At 34.9% G+C, this 21,104-nt stretch overlaps 1 protein-coding gene across 2 annotated transcripts in view; it reads left to right on the top strand.

The window, feature by feature from the left end:
* Positions 1 to 21,104, top strand: part of LOC141455356 (uncharacterized) — an 86,685-nt gene that overhangs the window by 10,833 nt on the left and 54,748 nt on the right. For both annotated transcript variants that reach the window (XM_074130344.1, XM_074130345.1), the window contains exons 2-5: positions 4 to 102; positions 13,738 to 14,232; positions 14,418 to 14,679; positions 15,782 to 15,981. In XM_074130344.1, coding sequence (XP_073986445.1) covers positions 4 to 102; positions 13,738 to 14,232; positions 14,418 to 14,679; positions 15,782 to 15,981 — 1,056 coding nt within the window. The remainder of the gene's footprint in view (positions 1 to 3; positions 103 to 13,737; positions 14,233 to 14,417; positions 14,680 to 15,781; positions 15,982 to 21,104) is intronic.

Below are 21,104 nucleotides of genomic sequence, written 5' to 3'. Positions count from 1 at the left end.
CAGGCAGTGTAGACGATGGGTATAGAAGTTGGAACCCAGCTGCACACATACCCAGGAGTTCCGAGTACACTCCGCCACACCGACCAATACCTAGTCCTACAGGTTGGTGTTCAGCAAGTTCTTATTATCCAATTGATTTCTAATATCGCCTTGAATCAGGATTTTTACCATTGAGGGATGTTATGCTAAATAACTTCCAGCTTGGCTCAGCTTAAAATTTGTGAACTAAGCTTACGCTAGTACCATGATGACCGACCAGCTCTTTATTCCTTTCAGAAATCTGGCTTGTACCCTTTAAGCCTTTAAGAGTTTAGTTTAAGAATATCTAATAGAAATCAGAACTACTTAAATGTATGTCCTAACTCCAACATATGAACTAATTTATCTTCGCTTTCTGTTAGAGAATTCCAAAATTTAGCATAAGATTTAATAGTCTCTGAAAAAAATATATACTATTTATCTATTAAGACTGTAAGAATTGGGATTTCGCTTGTGAAGTTTTACTCTTTTGTTGGTATAAGAAGAGATTTGAAATAGAATTTCAAAAAATGACATGTTGAATGGTTTAAACAAATACTACAAAGAATTATTGCAATAGAAATATTATTTCAAGTGGTTTAGTCCTACTTCAAAAATTTGTTGCCTTGTTTTGGTACTTAGAGCTCTACTTGGACAGTCGTCTAAGTGTCAGGAACTTAACAGACACTACTCAGGAGACTGTTTGGACCAAAGTCCACCCTGACGTTACACAACGAACTCTTAATTTATTGGACATTACTCGCCCATTATGGATTTATGCGGAGCAGAAGAATGTGGGGCTCCGCCAAACCTTCCGACCTACAATTCTGTGGAACTCCATATCGACAAACTACTGACGTGGAATCCCCTTATCGTTACCGCTTATTGGCACGACTAACTAGATTGGCAATAAAAAAATGTCATTTAACAATAAGTTACTGATTTATAACGCGCTACTATGGAATTTAGCGAGCTTTCTAATATAAGTTGCATTCTGTCTTTTCCATCTAAAATTCTTCGTCGAATAATCAATGCTCCAAAACAATGAATCCAAGAACATAATGACCCAAACAAACCGTTCATCATAGTTTTTACTTGCTACCCAAAAGATTCATTTTGATCATCTCAATCCTCTAATTCATCGCGATTTCATCGGCGTCAGAAGTCAGCAAATAAATACCGCATTGGGACAGTCATAACTGGGTGATAACTCCTCTCACATCGCTTCAGCTCACGCTATATATTTGTTGTAGGAGATCTACAAATTTCAAATAAAGTTATATGGCAAAAAGATAGATTAAATAAGATTGGTTATTGTATCTTAAATCATGCGAGGTTTTCAAATCTGATTTTATTTTTACTAATGTCTTGCAAGGAGTAAATAGCATAATAAGAAGCGCGATTTACAAATAAAAGGGAAACACGTGGCTCGAAATCTTCATGCTCAACAGATCTGAGAAGGGAACATTCATATATTACTTTGTATGCAGACATATACATGTATATTAGTTGTAGATATGTAAATTTACATAGTAGAGACCTAGTTAGCCTAGTTTTACAGGTAAACAGTGAATAAGATCTATAATTTATGGCTAGGGTATATATTTACCTTGTATGAATGTGTTTACTTAAAACTACTTGGACCCTTCGCTGATCGGAGACCATAAGCAAGAAGGGAGACCGAGCTAATGTCCCAGGTATTATCCAGAATAGAGGCTTCCCAAACATGCACAGTTCATTGATTTGACATTTAGGTGGAGTTGATAGAGGCGGCAGCTAGACTTTAATACAGTTTAAACATGCCCCAGTTTGACTATTCTCTAAGCGGAAGCGATAGCACTAAAAAACAGTCTTCCAAAGCTAACAAGTAAATGTCAATAGTAAGAGAAAAGAAACGTTTTTCTTTAATAAGGCTGTGGGTTGGCGACGATTAATATTCTGAACAAACTTTATCGCGCAGACGTTAAGAACCAAACGGAATTAAGTACCAACCCTTCTATTTATCCATAGACCAACATATTTGTAATGACTGAACTTTACTAATATCATCTACTGTTCCAGACACAAATATTGTTTACTTTCTAAGCAAACAACTCTTTATTTTCTTGGTGAAACTTGAAGAAACATTAGCTATATTCTCTCCCTATTTCTGTGAATATTGACTGGAGTTACTGGCAATAAAATAGGAATCGATTGAATAAAATCAATTTATAAATCAAATTTAAATTGGTTAAAAAGAAAACACAAAACAGTTTAGCTCTTCTAGTAAGTTTTTTTGGTTATATTAAAACATTTTTGCATCTTTCGCTGCGGCAAAATTTTCCTTTCCGTCTGTGTGTTAAATTTGTTTCAGCAGTAAATACTTGAGGGATTCTGTAAATTTAAATTAATTTTTTAAGCCTATTATTACAGAGCCGTTCACTGCGCAACTTGATTAACTCCATAAAACTAAGAATGGAGAAATGCGATGAAATAATGTACATTGTTTTTTTATAATTCCGTTTATAATATAAATTCAATAAATTCAAATAAATTTACCGTTACCATTCATCGCCTGCTACTGAATTTGACTTGAATTATTGCAGAAATTTACATTGAAGCACGGAGTTAATAAAAATGACTTCTGAAATAAATAATTTATTTATTTAATTGCCAAAAATTGTTTTCTCGTTTAATGGTGTTAATCTCTATTATTTGGGAACTTTATAATAAATATTAAGAGCTACAACTGAACCAAGTGCTTTGGCACTTAAGTCGAGTGAACGGCACAAATGTAGGTATATTGTATGAAATCGATATGATAACTCAAAGTATTATGAGATCGATTATAGCCTATTTAACTTTAAGTAATCACTTCTGATTATATCAATTTCTTTGCAAGGACGACCTCAAAAAAATACGTGATTTTACCTCCAAAAAATTCAATAACATGTCGGCCTTAATGCAAAGTTAATCATTTATACCACTCACACACACACACACACACACACACTCAAACACAAACAAAAAGCGGCAGAAATCCTCCACAGGCTTTATCAGCTGTGAATGTCAAACAGCTGATATAGGTGCAGTAAATCATGGCCTTATAGATTGAGATATCTAAATACCTGATTGGGTTGTATGTACTACTTTTAGGACATTAGCTTGATAACATATGATCTCCTATTTATGTTTACATTCTGCCCATCTATTTATATAATAGATTGTGTTCAAAAGTTAATAGAACTATTCGGAAAGTTGTTTATTATTCGAAGATTTTGGTGAACTATCTCAGAGTATAGTATACATAGTGTCGCTGTTAATGTTGAAGAAAAAGGAAATGATTCTAGCATATATTTATTTGTTGTTTGTGTAGAAAAATGTTTATATATATTTATGTTTCAAATTTTTGCTTTAATTTGAAGTTTGTTAAGATCTGTTCAGTTTAACAATGTAAGTTTAAAATGCATTGATCAAAAATTTGTCTCTCTGCTTAAGGAGAATCGTGTGGTTACTTTTCTTTTGTTATTCTTTTTTCTAAAGTTTCGACTGAGATTGGCGGTTTTTAGGTTTAGACGATTATCTAGAAAGTGGCACCAAAAATAAGGTACCTTCCATTGAATTCCTAACGCTTTAATTAGAATTTTCCCATTGTAAAATTAGTTTTTCCAGTGGAGTTCCAGGGGAACTGCTTTGTCAAGCTTTCCTCTGTGGTATATCTCTACATATTTTACAATTATGTGCTTGACTTTTTTATTATAAGTTTTCTATTTTACCTATATTATAAAGAATATCATTAAATTAATTGTTGAAATTCTAAATTTGAACAACATTCGTCAATCGTAAATGCGATTTCGTGGAATAAAACTTTTAGTTTTCTAAAATTCTTCAAAAATATGCATTACTTAGCTTATTAACTATTGTACATTTTACAATCAGCCTCGTTTTACTGGTAACAACTTTTCAGAAAAAATTTGCTAAAGAGAGAGACTATCGTTTAACTCCCAAACTGATATCAAATCTGCCCAAATCCTAGTGCTTCACTACAAATTTTAAAGGCGCGTCAAAGTCTGGTGTATCACTTTCAACAAAGAAGGGGACGAAGAGAAGTTGAAGCCCAAGAAAGAGGGACTGGAATCCAACTTGAGAGTAATGTGCGATACCACTGAGCAAATCTCTTCGCTCTGCGAGGTCAGTGGAACTTGATAGGTCTTCTGAAAACGAAATATAGACGATTTAAGGAGATGATAAAGATCCAAGTTAGAGCTTACAAAAGCAAATTTAAGTGGGGATTTGGTACAAGGGAAGAACTAAATATCAGAATTAGATGAGAATCGTTGGACCGAAAATAACACTCGATCTATTAAATATTTTTTACATTAATTACCATAGTAAAACCTCGATTAACCGGGCTGACCTCCGGCTATACCCACCCCGGAAAACTGAAATGCCGGTTAAACCGAATACACAGTATTACATGGTACATTTGTACCTATGAATGTACATACGTATTGTATATAAGTATGTGTGTATGTATTAACATATACGGGTGTATACGTTTACGTTTAGTACCAGTTTTCTTAACGGATTCCATTGTGTAAGTGAAATAAAAAGTCGACCTAAAGGGGTAAACGAAAGATGTCTTCTGTAGGACGGAACTGATTAACACTGAAGACTAGCTTGAGATTAGGCTGCTCTCTGGGAAGATTAAAATAATGCCGGTAATTATCGATAAACATATTACATATCCTTGAAGTTGAAAATCAACCATTTACGGCACGTAAATCCAATGGTCTTTTGTAAGACCGTGGTAAATCCCAAGAAATTCAGTACTAATTGCACCATATTTTGGGTTTTTACATACAGACATAATGACCCTTCAAGAAAATCAGGTATAAAAGAGTTGCTGCCACGCTTACAATTATGTTACATCGGAAGACAAAAAATTTTCCTCTCGCCACCGAAAATTAACTTTTGTTTCGGCGCCGATCCAGGTGTTCTTATGATGACTCAATATGATCCCGGTTAATTCGAATACCGGTTAACTGAGTGCCGGTTAATCGAGGTTGTACTATATTTATTTATAATTATATTGTCATCCCACATGAGCAGAAGCAAATGTTAAATAAGTTAAATAGATTTATCAAATATACTCGTAATGATCACTGCATTGCAGTTTATCTTAAACTTGATTATGATTTTAATTTTGTTTGCAAAGGTTTATTTTAGGAAGCTCTCTGATAAGATATTAGCTAGATGTCTTCTTAAGCAAATAAATGAAATACATGTTTGGATGCAATGCTGCCAAAATGGATTTTTAGTAGCAAATATTCATTATTTTTTAATATCAATTTAATCTTTTGAAATTCTATAAAAAAAATGGAGATATTTGGAGGAAAATCTATTTCTGAGTTTGCTACTTTCTCTGTTTTAAAAACAATATTCAGATTATAAATCTTAACTTAATATTATGTTGGTTTTATTTTGTCTGTTTTCTGCCAACTTTAGCCGTGAGTAGAAGAGACTGCAATGTAGGAGGTTGGTTTGGCGAGATTGGCCACCCTAGTTTTATAGGTAGGTTATAGAAAAGGAGCCACCTGGGACCACCCCAAACCCAGGCTATATATTACGCTTAGAAACCACCGCAGGCTACATCCTTACGGTGAACTCAGCTTCCAAAACCAGCCCTTTAATATACACACACACACACGCGCACACTCTCAATATCCACTCTACTATATATCCAATGGTGGTACTAGCCTCCACCACCCCCTCACAAGCGTCACGACCCAACAACTCCAGTATATATATGTAGACACTTCCTTAGCAGTAACCCTAATGGACGCCTCTAACTGATTTTCAAGTCTCTTAAACATGCGGTAACCTGCTTTCTGTTTGTGGTATACATCTTACTAAATAATTAGAAACCATTTTAACGCGAAGATTGTATGAACTATACAAGTATAATAATATAGAATAATACCAAATTGCTGGATGTCAAATTTTCAACGTTTTGCTTGTTATTTTTCTAAGTAATTCTCAGTGAAATGAAGGAAATTCTTTAAGCAAAAGTTTAAGCTTATATCGAGATATATAAGCCAATATGTAATAAGACTATAAGCCTTTTAAGTGAATTTCCCAAGAAATCCAAGCAGATTATGTTAGCAATGTCTTAAATAAGCCTACCCAAATTCAATATCTGATTACTTAAAACAAAAAATGCCATCAATTTAACGTACTCGCCAGTAATAAATTATCAACAGAATCAGCTAGGAGAATTATTGGGATTATTCCCAAAGAGAGAGTTCTTCACAGAATAAGACAGTTGCAGAAAATTTGCATATTCTAATTAGTTCTTAATGTGCACATTGTCACAGTTTTATAGCGTACTAGTTTATGTATTCCGTGAATTCACCACTACTCACGTATATATGCATAAATAATTATGGATGCGTCATTCTTAAAATGAAAACAGTACAGCCCAATTCTTCTTGAATTTTTTTTTATAAATTAACTTTTTGGATCTTCCTTTAGTATCGTTAGCACAATACAGAGTTAGGTGGTTGGCGTCAGCTATTATTCCAGAAGTACACGAACACAAAGTGCGTTGCTTCCACAGCAATCCTGGCTAGATGGTGCGGCGAATAATTGTGATCAAAACGCATTCTAATGACTTTGCTAACAAACTTCCTATTGTAGTTCTTATATCTGTAAAACCATGGTCTTTTGGGGACACTAGATTGGATGGATGTTACAATTGGCCCTTTTCTCGCCTTTGACAATTAGCATTGTGGAGGCTGTTCTAGCAACTGTCCATTAACTGCCAATCTAAACACTATACTTGCATCTGATGATGGCAACATTTACCCAGAACTCTTTGAGTTCATAAAAAACAACAGGATAACGCTATAATTAATGACAATACTAACGTATTAATGACGCTCTTCATATATAGGGTTTATAGATTAGACAACCATTGAATAAAAAACCAAAACTCAAAATAACTTAAACAATGGATGTAAAGAAGACAACAAAGTAAACATTTATAAGAAGATTGATTGATTCAGATTTTGGATATACTCGTATTAACACTCAAAGGTATTTGTTCGAACACTCATCATTTAAATGGCTGATTTGCTAAGTACAAGAGGCCAAAAGCTACGGAAAAAAACTTTTTGGATGCTGTTAATTGTTTAAATAATGTGACCTAAAGTCTATTGTGTTTACCTGCAATGGAGTGGCAAAGTACAGAGTATTCCCTTGAGGCTCCAACGTTGAACCCAACAAAAATATTTTTCTAAAATAAAGAAAAAGCATTCATAGTCTTTTATAACCTTTTTATTAGGGAAGGGATTAGCTAGGCGGTTATCGTATTGTATTCCCACGCGGAGGACCCGGGTTCAAATCCACCTGCTGACCCTTAGATTTTCTCTTTCTAGGAGCTTCTTACAGCTCACTGTCCGGTGATGGACAGTGTTGATGTATAGAGAGAACACTGACGGACACCTACGGAAGGCCGGCATTGCACTGAAAGAAGCTCCGCCAATAACCTCAGATGTTGACGCGCCTTAAATCATAATAAAATTACTGCTTATTACATTACATAGGTAGCTTTGATAGCTTTAGTCATTTTTAAATGCAATAGTCATAGTCATTTGATTTAGTAATTTTTAAGTAAAATAGTCAGTTATTTTTGCTCTACAAACAATCGAAATTAAACCAAACTCAGTCTTACGGCTACCTCCGGGAGTTCTGCATAACGCCTTTAAATTTAAGTGCTCTGTTACTGAAAATTCGTTCGTCACTTCTATCTTGCTTTGTTAGTAATTTGTTTTTTCGTGTGTGGAAAATCAAAATGAGGTCATTGATGAAAACACTACAGAGGGTGGACCGAAGGACTGAAACTCCAGCTAGATCTGAATCAGAAGAGGCATTTTCATCATTTCAAAAAATCTCGATTTAATAAGAAATACCTATTTAATGTCTAAAATGTTTTTAACCTCTAGAAATATCTAATATTCATTTTAAATTTAGATTAAATGTTTAATCAAATAGTAAACTGGTAGTGCGTACCTTTTTGGCTAGATCGGAGGGAAATCAGTACAGCAAGAGAAGGAGAAAAGATGGGACCGGTGGGCTGGTGTGAGTACGAGCAAGACGATCCTGCAGGAATAGGAGATTTGGTGGGCTAGTCACGTGACCTGTTCAGTGATTAAGTGAAGGAAATGTTACAGTTTTTTTCTTCTTTGGTCTTCTTCTTCTCGCCGTCAGAGTGTAGCACTGAAAGCGGATAGAGAGGATATCTCGCAGAGTAGAGCAGCATTCGTCCATTACCATGGAAATGAAGCTGACTAAGCTGATATAATTATCAAGCGAGCCAATGCCTTCTGCATACTAATTATCCCTGATAATATGATTATATACACAGAGCCCTCTTTCACCTTCCACGCAGCAACGCCTCTATTGCAAAGCTACTTCATTCCAGCATCCCAATCACAAATCTCCAGTTCTCTCGCCTGCACTGTGACTGCTATACAAATACCAGATCCTCAGTTGCATGTCCTGATAAATGATCTATTTGCAGTTCTAGTTTAGCTAACCATTTTCTCTGGTTTTTTTTTTCCCAATTCACTCGGCTGCTGCCTTTTTATTACCTTATTTTAATTCCAGTAATTCCCTACAATTTAAATTCTTGTACCGATTTCTCCCACATTTCGTTACAGAGATACAAAATCTTTTATCTCTTTCCAAATCACTGAGTTTGGATTTCTTATTGTTTTTTTTCGCCAAAATATTCAAAGGAGATGAGTTTACATAATTTTGCCTTCAACAATTGAAAGTAGAAATATCTTGGAGTCAAATTAACCAGTGATTATTTGTTAAGAATTACGTATATCTCAAAACGGGAAGAATTCATGCTGCTACTCATCAGATGGTTCTCATTTTCTATTCAGCAATTTTCACCCAAAATAAGGTCAGAAGATCTTGAATCAGTAGACTTCAGGTTATGACAAAGACTTAGCAAACTTGCTTTTTAAGTTTTGCTTGTACCTCCTAACACAATTAAATTCAAGTAGTTTCGGCCACTTAAAATTGCGATTGTATGGAATAAATTTAATGAGAATATTTTGGAATTTTAACGAACATAGTTAGTACCACTTTTCTTTGATCTAGTTTGAATCTAATTTGAATAATCAGCTTTCACATTCTCATTTTCTAGTTAAAGTCCTAGAGTAGGAGACCCCCAAACTTTTTACACAGGGGGCCAGTTCACTGTCCCTCAGACCGTTGGAGGGACAGAATGTTAAAAAAAAACTATTTTAATGTAAAAAAAACAAAAACAAAACGGGAACAAATAGAATATTTCAAATAAAGAACAAGTAAATTTAAATCACCAAACTGCCCAGTATTTCTGTGGGAACTATGGATCTGCTTTTGGCTAATGAGATGGTCCAATGTCCGGTTTAGTTACAGTGCTTTGCCTTTCTTCCTACTTCTGCTGTTATTTTACACCGTTTTCGGAGCCGTGACGCGTGCATCCCGCCTAATCGGAAGTAGAACTGTACATGCAGCGCTTTGCGGCACCGCCACATATAGTGCTCCTCTCACTGACCACCAATAAAAGAGATGCCCCGTCCTTAAGTGTGGCGGGTGCCGGATAAATGGCCTCCTGGGGACGCAAGTGGCCCGCGGGCCGTAGTTTGGGGACCCCTGTCCTAGAGAATCTGTCTGTTCTGTTTATGTGACTATTCCTTTAAATTATACTGAGAAAACAGTTACTTCCATTCTCTCTCCCAAAATTTAATGGTCTACAATTTTAGATTTAGTTTCAAGGAAATTTTAAATTTTAGAATAGGTAATTTATTGCTGAAAGAGAGTTATTATTTATTTGGAGGTGAAAATTTTCGTGATTCTTTGAATGACAAAATAAAGATTTCCTCTCTTTGTGCCACATAATTAAATTCGATTAAAAAAAAAAGCAACATTGACTCGTTTCGAAGGCTCCGATCCTCCATGGTAGAGGAGACAGATGTACTTGTGCCCTTGTAATAATTGAAATCGTTCTCTTTTTCACGCCCTTTCAGGGGCAAACACCCTAGCGCCAGAACACTCTTTTGTGCAAGGTGCCCTTCAGTTCCTGCAGCCAGCAACGTGTCAGTACTTGGTTTATATTTATATATTTTTGTAGCTAGAGGTCAGGGATCATTAGTTATTAACCGTAGAGGGTTGCGAATTCGTTCTCTTCCGTACAATCCCTCCCTGTAGAACCCTCTGGGTTTGTATAACGCCTTTGATCATGTACGCTTCACTTGACAACCCACCCACACGTTTCACACACACACACATAGACAGTGATGTTTGTCATCTTTGTGTATTGTAGGGTTGTACGCGGTCGCACAGCCTATAGACAAACATTGTGTTTAGGGTGAGGGTAGAAGCAAGTGTACAGTACCGTGAAATTCAAACTATTAGCCCTAATTTCATTGCTATTGTATAGATATACATTAGAAAAATAACAATAACCCATCTCTTAGAACATACATGTGAATGGAAACAAGTGTATATCTTGATTAGAGGCGGCAAACTCAACCCCAAAAATCCTAAATTCCCTCCACATGTACATACGCTTATCCCCAACAATATTGTATTATAATTTCCACGAAATTTCACACTTTTTTTTGGCGGGGAAGGGGTGAATAAATTGCATTGAAGCAAATTGATTTCTTCGTTTTATTTACTGAGCGAAATTAAATAATTATTGTTTCATATACCTAATTAATGGTGTAACATGATTTAATTTGAGACATCTGGTATGAAAATTAGCAAATTATCTTAGTTGTTCAGGGCAAATTATTGAGTAAACTGTTAAGAAATGAATTTTGGAATCAATGCGATGTTTTCTATACTCATTTTATTCCTATTTTTTTAAAAACTAACGCAATTACGGGCAAAAAATGAACGATTTAACGTTTGATTAAAGTGTTAACAAAATTTATGTGCCTTCATCACAAATTAAGGTGTAAAAACACTATTGGTCAAATAGTAACTGATGACTTACGTGAGAAAATCTTGTAAAAGATACAAGTTATCATTTGATCATTTATTTATTTAATTTTTAGATAATATCAACAAAAATACCTCCAAAAAAGTTGATTTATTCAAATTATGGCAAATGTTATTAATTGATTGATAGATTCTTACTGAACTACAACTACTACTATAGTCGTGAAATAGTATTTTATTAAATTAATGCGTGCTAGCTTGAATCTGTGGCGTTACTTGGTGGTAGAAGCGTAAATTACAGTCAAATGGCACGTTAAAAGGGGCTGCTTATGAAATGAGGTTGACTAGATAACCGATTTAAAGAATAAAGATGCCCGAACAAATAGTATGAGGTCGTGTAGCTACGTTTGGTCTTTGGACTTCGCTTGAAACGATTCCCCCAATGGAGCCAGGCTCCACATATGAAAAGTCAATTATTGTTACGCGCTTTATTTTATTTAATATTGAAATAACCAAAAATTTCTACGGGATTGGCTGCCCTGTCTATTTTGACAAAGAAAAGTAATAATTTTGAGTGCGAAGAGTGGTAGAAGTGCTGAAGAATGCAGAGGCCTTCTTTACATTATAATTCCTTGAAAGTAACAAAATGGTAACTTGATTGTGAGGCAACTGGTTTGCAGTGAGGAGATTAAAATTAGTTTTCTAGTTTTTGGAGTAGATGAGGTTTCGTTGGAGTAGACTAGTAGACATTGTTGATTGCAGACTTGGAATAGACTCGTATAGAGTGATTCCAAAAAGACTTCTAAGACAGTTAAGCAGCTTTAAAGTAAGCTTAAAATTCCCATCATGAGCTCATCTGCGGCAAGTTTGTTAGGTTGCATACTGAGCCCCTACTTCTTGGATACGCCTTCCACTTCTTATTGTAGAAAGGGAAGCTTACTGTGTGTAAACACAGTTCTTTTTCTTACTTCAGTAAGTTCTTTATCTTTTTATAAGTTCAGCCAATGCTTAACAGAACCTTATATTTGATTTTTGATAAAACTCTTCTAATACTTAAACAAAAAATAAAAAAAATCCGTCAAAAGTAGATATTTGGCGACTGATAGATTAAACCAGTAAAGTATAATAAAAACAAAAAGTGTTTTACATGTTAAATGTAAAGTAATTATGACAACATATGCAGCTGGCAGATACTAGAGTGTATGTTTTGTGGAATGAAGGTGCTAAGTGGGACAGGTAGATAAATCTGTGATGTTATTTATAACAACAATGGACAGCACAGCCACCAACCGTTTGTTCCACAGACTGTCGATCTGAATGACCAGATTTGTTAACAATCACATTGATGACGAATGGACAGACATGCATGTACAAACAATCACCAAAATATCTAAATATACACGCACTATGGAAATGCATTCTGGCTGGTTGCATCCCATTCATGGACAAACACACACACAATGTATTCACGTGTGCATAATTCCAACCAACTGCCAAACAATAGAATGCGCTTACAGTCTGTCATATTGAGTGATGGAAGAGATTTCTTTTTGACATAATTTACGATTGCTGACAAAGAATATACATCACAATTTCAAAATATTTCTAAATATTTATTGATGAATGAATTTCGGACTAAAAGAGACCACTTGAAAAGTGTCTAAGACTACTATAATTTTATTAAATATATTTATTGTTAATTATTTCATGAGAGTCGACAAGCCAAGTTTTAAAAGACTAGCGATAGAAATCAATGAAGTCTCTCATAAGTGCACTTTATTGTTTATTATCTGTTCCAATTGACTTTTAAAACAATCAACATTTGCACCTAAACATCTTCATGCTACGATTTATGGCAAATGGCTTGGCGTAGGTTTCATTACGGGTAGTAGCATTCTTTAAGAATCTAAATGATACTTTGATTCACTAGCTCAATTCTTATTAAATACTCTGATTTACCAAAGAAACCTAAGATCTAGTTTACAAAGAAATAAAAATAGAACAGCAAGACTTCAATTTTTTGGAGAAAATTTCTGAACATCCAAATCTTCTGCATTTGCATCTAAGGTTTCTTCAAGGTTGACTGAAAAAGCTTCTTGATTAAAATGAAGTGAAGGTAATAGAAAAACTTAGAAGTCACGTGATCTCACAAGGGACGAGAAAACATAAAAAAAGGCTTTCAGTCTTCGCTGTTAACCGTGGAAAACTACTCAATGAAATTCTGTCAGAAATTTGATGAAACTTGATTGAATACTAGATGTCTAATAAGTTGTGAATAATATTTTTATTAATTAATTTCTTTTGTTGCATTAACAATGTTTTGGAAAAATCAATAATTTGAAGGAAACTCCAGTTGTTTCTCTTACTATTAAATTTTAGTCACTCTGCAATCCGTTAAATCAGTTTATTTCTCTTGGCCTAATTAAAAGACTTATTAGGCCCACGCTGTCTTTCCAGGATTGAATTTACTCATTAAAGGGAATCTATATTCTCCAATCTATAAACAGATTGGGTGAGTTTTATCAAAGAAAATGGCTGAACAAAATTCTCTGATCATGTAACTTGGATATCTGAGAGATGTCCCTAGGTAGAAGTGCTTCCAAGGAAGGAAAACAAAAGGTTGTTTAGGTCGCAGGGGATTTGATGTTGACGCTTCTAATTCACGGTTCATCTTTGGAATTCGCCTATTTCAGCTGTTCTTATTTTTCTATGTTAATAAATTATTTTATTTTTCAGATGAAATCAAATTCGGCGTGAATCGTTTGATGAAAAGTGAAAGCGATGAATGTGATGAAGATGAAAACCTAAGAAAAGAACTTAGAAATGACGTGACAACAATGACCTCACCGGAAGGCGACGGTGATAGTGGAGGCGGCGATGTGATGGTAGATGATGACAGATGTAGTTCACCGGAACTGGAAGTGGACTCGCCGCCACCGCCTCCAATGACCATCACTCCACCAGATAAACCGCACAAAAATTCGGAACTATTTAGCGTGAGCGCGTTATTAAGGCCGGATGTGCCGAGAGCTAGACGTCCTTCGCCTCAATTATACCATCATCCGTTAGAATTGTTACCAAGACACCTGTTACCATTATATCCGCCTCATCCAGCCTCCAAGGATGGACTGGATGCAAATAGAAATCTGCTCAGCAGTTCGCTGTACCTCAGTCTGGGTGCCATGCAAGCAGCAGCTGCGGCTGCCATTGCCAGCACAGCGCCTCCAGCAGGTATTATTCTGATCAATTCAATCTATTAAACAGTCTTACCCAATCACTTATTAAGCAAGTTCTAAAAACAAAAATAGTGCTAACGCCACCAGCTAGGCATTATTGGACTTTTTCTGTTCCAAATTTAGCTTTTCACACAAATCCTAATAAAAATTTTCCAATTAAAGATAATACAATTTTTTCAGGTTCCTCCGGAGGTGCTGGCGCTGAAGATATGTACAGACTGCGGCAGAGTTTATTGGCCGGCGGTCCGTCACATCCACAAGACCATCATCATCACCATTTCCTAGCACCGGATGTATATTCGTGTATTAAATGTGAAAAAATGTTTCCAACGCCGCACGGTTTGGAAGTGCATTCTAGAAGATCACATAATGGTAAAAGGCCGTTCGCTTGTGAACTCTGTAATAAAACGTTTGGAGCCGAAGTTTCGCTTTCACAGCATAGGTATTTTAATATTTTGTACTTTTTAAAGGATTTATTTGTTTAACATTGTAACAGTCATTTCTCAAATTAGCGAGCTTTACGATAGTGCTTATTTTTTACAGGAGGACTTATCGCCATTTGCCTAATTAGATATTTTGGGTGATCGCAAAAGCCCATACTTTACTTCTAATATTTTTCTAACCATTAAAGACTTAACAAAAATGCGCTAATTCCGAACTAGGGGCATTTATATGTCCATGCTTATAACCACTATATCTAAGCCGGTTTCTGAAGTAGAGATCTAAGTTGTTTGCGTAACGTATTGAAAGTTCGTTCAAGTTTAATGCTGACCAAAAATTGATGATTTAACCACACATTACTAGTTGATTTATACTTCCCAATGTACAAAGATGATTTTTTCCATTATCAACACTTTTGAAGACGGTAAGCAGCGCTTCAAGCACCAAACTTTAGATCACGGGGATTCAAATCATACCCTAACCCTTTTATTTACATCCTCTACATGTCGCACATTTCAGAAGAATGTCTCTAGAAACAGAAATTGATCTAACACATTCGTAGATTTGTCTTCGACAATTTTCTGACCCTACTTAACCAAGAAATGTATTACTTTCGACCATCTTAATTGTTCTAACCACTACCTGGTCTGCATCCAAGAGGATGTAGCGAAAATTTAAGTAAAGAAAATCAAGAATCAGGCATCCCGCTAAAGATATCCCAGATAAAGATCCTCAGAGTGGCCCCTAATTTATACATCTTCACTCTTAAGGGATAGAGAAGTTTGGATTTATGGGTAAAAATGTAATCCAAATTCTTATCCTGCTCTTTCAAAGAAGGTGGGTTAAATACTCCAGTTATTGGGTTGATTTGCGCACTACATGTATTTATTCAAAGTTCCTCAAACGAGAGGTTAGATTAAAGTCCCAAAGCGCAAAGAATCAGCGACAAAATAAATACTCGTGATACTCGGGAATAAAGATTACTATAATATGATGTACTCTATAAAAAATACCCCAAAAAACGAGAAATGACTGTACATATCTATTTAAAAAACTACATAAGCAATTAAACCTAACTGTTTCTTTTGTTGTTATGTTTCAAGATGGCTGTGCTGTAGACGTTCCGTTCATAATGTAGAAAAAGTTTTCCAATGTAAACAATGCGGTAAAACGTTTAAACGAAGTTCAACGTTATCCACGCACCTGCTGATCCATTCGGACACCAGGCCGTACCCCTGTCAGTACTGTGGCAAGAGGTTCCACCAGAAGTCCGACATGAAGAAACACACCTACATACATACTGGTAAGGGGCGATCCTACTCTAGATATTATATTCTTAGGAATAAATATTTTTAGAAAGAAGAGGATGAAGCTAATTTCCAGGGAATTCGAAAAAAAAAAAGATTTCCAATTGAGTTAGTGTCAACATTAAGACCTTATATCTACAAAACTACAGTATCATTATTCTTTCCTGTGCACGATGATCGCTTCAATATGGAAATTGAATCCAATTGGCAGTGGTGGATGGTGGTAGAGGAAGAAAGCGCGTGCTCTGAATATTGGGGGAGCCGTGGCTCCCCTCCAGTATTGGTTAACTAAGCCGTATTCACCTCCCTCAGGACGGTTCTAGTTCAAGCCTGATTATTTCAACTTATGCCTTATTGAACGTGGCATATGGTCTCTAAAATACATGCGACACTAAATAGTGCAACTAAATTAGTTGCAATGCACCCTTGATCCAATGAACACATTGGTCATTATACTTTTATAACCTGTCACTCTACAATAGCCTTCTAAAAGCTGTGTAACTTTCTTCTCCCTGATTATTGGATGTAAGTTCTTATAATTTATAGAGTTTCTCTATCCCTATCTCGCAATCACTCTTCGTTTCAAGCCACTGATCGTGTTTGGCATTCTGGTTTGCTTCTTCGAACCCACAAACACGTCTTAATGTCTAAATTAGCTAAACTACTTTAGCGATTTTTCGGGAGACGTTCTAAATTACAAAAAGAACAATAATCAAATCCATTTGGACTTACGGACTTGAACTAAGGGAGTCTGCAAAATCTATAAAGTAAAAACTCTACAGACATTTAGTCTAATAAAAGATTATTTTTATAAACCATAGCTTTGATATTTTAGATTAATGTACCTCTGATAACAAATAAAAATCCGAAACCGGTCAGAGATTCAATAAACATGCGTCGAATAAAAGCATTGCTAAAGTTAAAATCCATGCTAATCCAGCTCTGCGCATTACTAACCACATTTTTAATTACAATCTAAGTTATTAAATAGGATATTCTATGTACCTTTTTCTTTGTGTAGAAGAAGTCAGAAATAGTGAATGTCCTGTTCCTGATTCCAGATCTGGTTAACCCTCCATCGGGCGCAATATGTTGGTAACACCATAGGGCGCAACTAATCTGTGAGATTAATGACCCCAATAGCTGTTGTTAATTTCATCAAAAATGTTTTGGAAACGAATGAAAAATTTCAGTTTGTTTTTCTTAAAAAAATCTCGGTAAAGTGGAACAGAACATTAATGTGAATAGAAAAATCAGTCATCCCTAATTTTGAGGTGCACATATATGAATGAATGTGTGAGATGGTTTATTAGCATTATCCAAGAAATTTGTTTACGCATTGATGTCCGGCTATGTTCAGAAGAGTGAAAGAATGACCATGAACCATCTCCGAACGTTTCTATCCGACGTTGTCACCAACTATACCAGGCAAACGCCATAAAATATTATGGCTCCCTCGTCTAACACTAGAAGTAGGTTTTTTATCCGACAATTTGGTTACTTTATCTGTAGATACGCACTCAAAATCATCCACATCATGATCTTCTAAAAATTAAAAAAAAAAAGCTTGTTTAGTGTCCGAATCCCCTTCTCTTTCTTCTATTCTATATTATTCAACAAAAGACACTCGTGGCAAAAATAGTCAATAAGTAGAAAACTGTCTTTTAAATGATAATATGTACTTTATAATAGTTTTTGATAAGAAAACTTGAAAAATTTCAATACCCAAAGAATAAGACCATCGGACGCAACTAATCTGACAGATTACGCGGACGCTAAGTAACCCCACATAACTCACGAGTAAAACACCGACAGGGCGTTTGGTTAGAACAAGGTAAAAGAGGAAGCTACTGAGGGCCATGGCTCATTCTAAGAAATACCTGAGTTGCTATCAATGCCCTTTTCATCTCACAGATTAAATGCGCCCGATGGAGGGTTAATACTGAGAACCTCAGTGCTGCTTTGGTGTAAAAGATATTTACTTCATAGTTTTTCGTTATTGAGCGTTGTAGTGCGAAGTACGAGTAACTTAGGACCTATTAAAATAGCCGTCAAAGCCAATGCACTAATCTCTGAAGGTGGATTAAAATAGGAAACTAGAAAGAATTAGCAATCAGGAAAACTAGCTAACTAGAGTAGATAATAGTTTTGATAATATTTTAATTTTTTTAATTTCCCTCCATAATCTTGGATGCAGATCTTTTCATTGCATAAGGTAGCTGCGTTTTTGCGTTTATCAACGATTTCACTTGGAAAATATTAAAAGGACTTTAGAAACTGCTTTTTCGGAGAAATAGCCAATTTGTCGCGATCACGAAACTCCCTCACTTCTGATGACTAAGAGGAAATATAAAGACTCATTACCAATTTTGGAATGTTAGAACTTAAAAAGACTAATCAAAAAAAGTAATAGTACGTTATGTCCTGTTGATCAGACGATATACGTAAAGAAACATGGCTGCAGCAAACCTGAAGTGTTCGGCAATATGTGAGGAAGGAACACCGATCATTGTGACCAATACGAGCGTGCACCCTTTAAATTGTTTCCGGTCACGAGCGGAATGTCTTTAACTAGTGGCTTTCTATTGGCACGATCTTGTCTCCCCCACACATTGCAACCACATTATTTCATTGCATTTAAATTATTGCACACAATTTTTAATACTCAATCTTTAGGTCAAACTGCCTGTTAATAATTGGCTGGAATCACGATTGAAAATTTTGAGTAGAATTGTGTGCTCAATTCTCAGTTTTTTAATCCGCTCAAATAAGTATTTTTACTTTCTGCATTAGTATCAAGAGATAGTTTTAAGTTCTTTAACTTTTTTTTTTCAAAAATGGGTATTTTATGAAAAATACAAAATTAGAAGGTTTTTGATGTCCTCATATGTGAAACGTCAGATTTCATTTCGTCAAAATTAGTTATTTCGAAAATCTATTCAATTGTGGATTTAATTTTATTAGATTTTCAATAAAAACAAAAAAGGAACAAAGAGATGTGTTTTGATTTACTTCGAAACCTACGTATTGCAGAAGGCCGTGGAATGAAGAAAACGAAAAAACAAAATCTGAAAAAATGCTGAGTGAATTATTTAAAAATCCAAAAATCTAGTGAAGTAATAATGCTGCGAAATTTTCATTATATTTTGGGCACCACGATAGCCGAACGGGTTAAAGACGAGGCCCACAAAGCTAAGATGTATTTATGGTGGAACTGAGTTCGATTACTGGTCTAGGCCTTGGATTTTGTTTATTTGATTAATATGACCAATTTAAGATGGGATAAAGCATGAATAGTCAGGGATGCTTAAATCTTGTTAACTCTGTAAATTTAGCGATGTTTATAATTTAAAGCACTTCCTGAGTACTTTGCCCTGTTTTTACCTCATTCAGACACAAATATATCGCCATATATCTCGCTCAAAATACAACAGAATCTTTGTTAGTGATCTTTGTTAGCGAAACTAAATTGAACAGTTTGTGCATATTTCCGATTAATTGTTTAAAATTAACAAATGTCTTAATTGAATATCGATCTTTCTTTCATACATTTATGATTTTATTATTTTGAGATATTACTTTCAAAATACACATCTTTCACTACTGATCGCAGTGGAGAAGTGAACTGTTTAAAACAGAACAAAGATCTTAAATAATTCTTAATAGCTAGTACCATTACACACATGTTGACACAATGGCGCTATGATTTCCGTGTGCGCTAAGAAAAGCCGTCGAATATTTACAGTAACGACAAACGTTCTTCAAAGCCATTGTTTAATAATATTTAACCGTTTATATAAAGTTTCTTTAAAGAAAAGAACAGTAAACCTCCATGAAATCAAACAGCACAAAACAGAACAGAACAAAACACATATCTGCGCACACATTAAACATATATATGTTTCCCCAGTGAAAACAAACAAATTATCGGTCCAGGTTTCTTTTACTTTGTATTCTGTTTGTAGTTTTGTACGGTTATTTCTTTAGCAAATATTATTATAATGACGGAATAAATAATGAAAGAAAATTATCTTTGCTTTTCTTTTTCTGATTCAAAAAAGTAAGATACTTTGTCCACAAATATTGTAACAAACAAGTATTGTTACTACTAGCTAAGGACCAGGTTTCTATTGATAAAACAATCAATTGGCGGTCATTATAAGTCTGACCTCCATCTACTTCCTTGATAATATCATAAATATTGTAATCTTTTTAAAAAACACAACAATTTTACATTAATTAAACAACATAGTACTACTAACAATAGACAATCAGAATCTAGTTGAAAAAGATGATTTTTTTTCCTTTTTTTTGGCCTTGGCTTTCGCCATACAGCCATCATCGTCTAGGTGCTTATCACTAGAATATCACTCACTTATCAATCATCACTTATATCACTTATAAATACATTCGCTTCTCACATTCATCCCTCTGCTATATAACTAAATAACCTTTATATATCATAAACATGGTAATATCGTAATAATCAGTAATACCACAATGTGTTGAATCATAATATTATACACGAAGACAATGGCACAAAGACCGCTCGAACCCACGCCCTCTGCTATACGAGTATACAACTATTTACATAAACTTTACAACTAATGGATGCATCAGTACTTTATGCTCCTGCCATCCTTATAACTTAACATAAATTGAAATCATGTAATCCTTCTCTAATCATTTTCTTCCATTCATTCTATAACTTTTAAATACATTCATATTTCTTTCCTAGCTCTGCTATAGACTTGCACATATATGTTGGTGGAGAATATTATGTCTTCATAGCGAAATGGTGCATCTAAATACCTGTATATGACGTCAAACATTCGTTTCCATTCTACCACATAACGTGGACATATCATTATTATATGTTTGAAATCCTCTTCCTCATTGCAATCTACGCAAAGAGGAGAGGACCTTTTGTTGATTCTGTGTAGATACGATCCGCACACCGCATAAAAAAATGAATTCTAATTTTAAACATATAATCGATTAAAGATAAACGATAAAAGCATTAAAATGGTTTAGATATAAATTCCAAAAAACGTTAGGGAAAACAAAGAAAGGTAGTTTACTACTTTTAGTCAAATGAAAAGAAAAAATTAAAGGATAC

Source organism: Rhodnius prolixus, unplaced genomic scaffold (genome assembly GCF_049639745.1).
Source record: "Rhodnius prolixus isolate KJV_2025 unplaced genomic scaffold, Rpr scaffold_4, whole genome shotgun sequence".
Lineage (NCBI taxonomy): Eukaryota > Metazoa > Arthropoda > Insecta > Hemiptera > Reduviidae > Rhodnius > Rhodnius prolixus.
The sequence above is the reverse complement of the archived record's forward strand: the minus strand, read 5'-3'. Positions and strand labels throughout refer to the sequence as shown.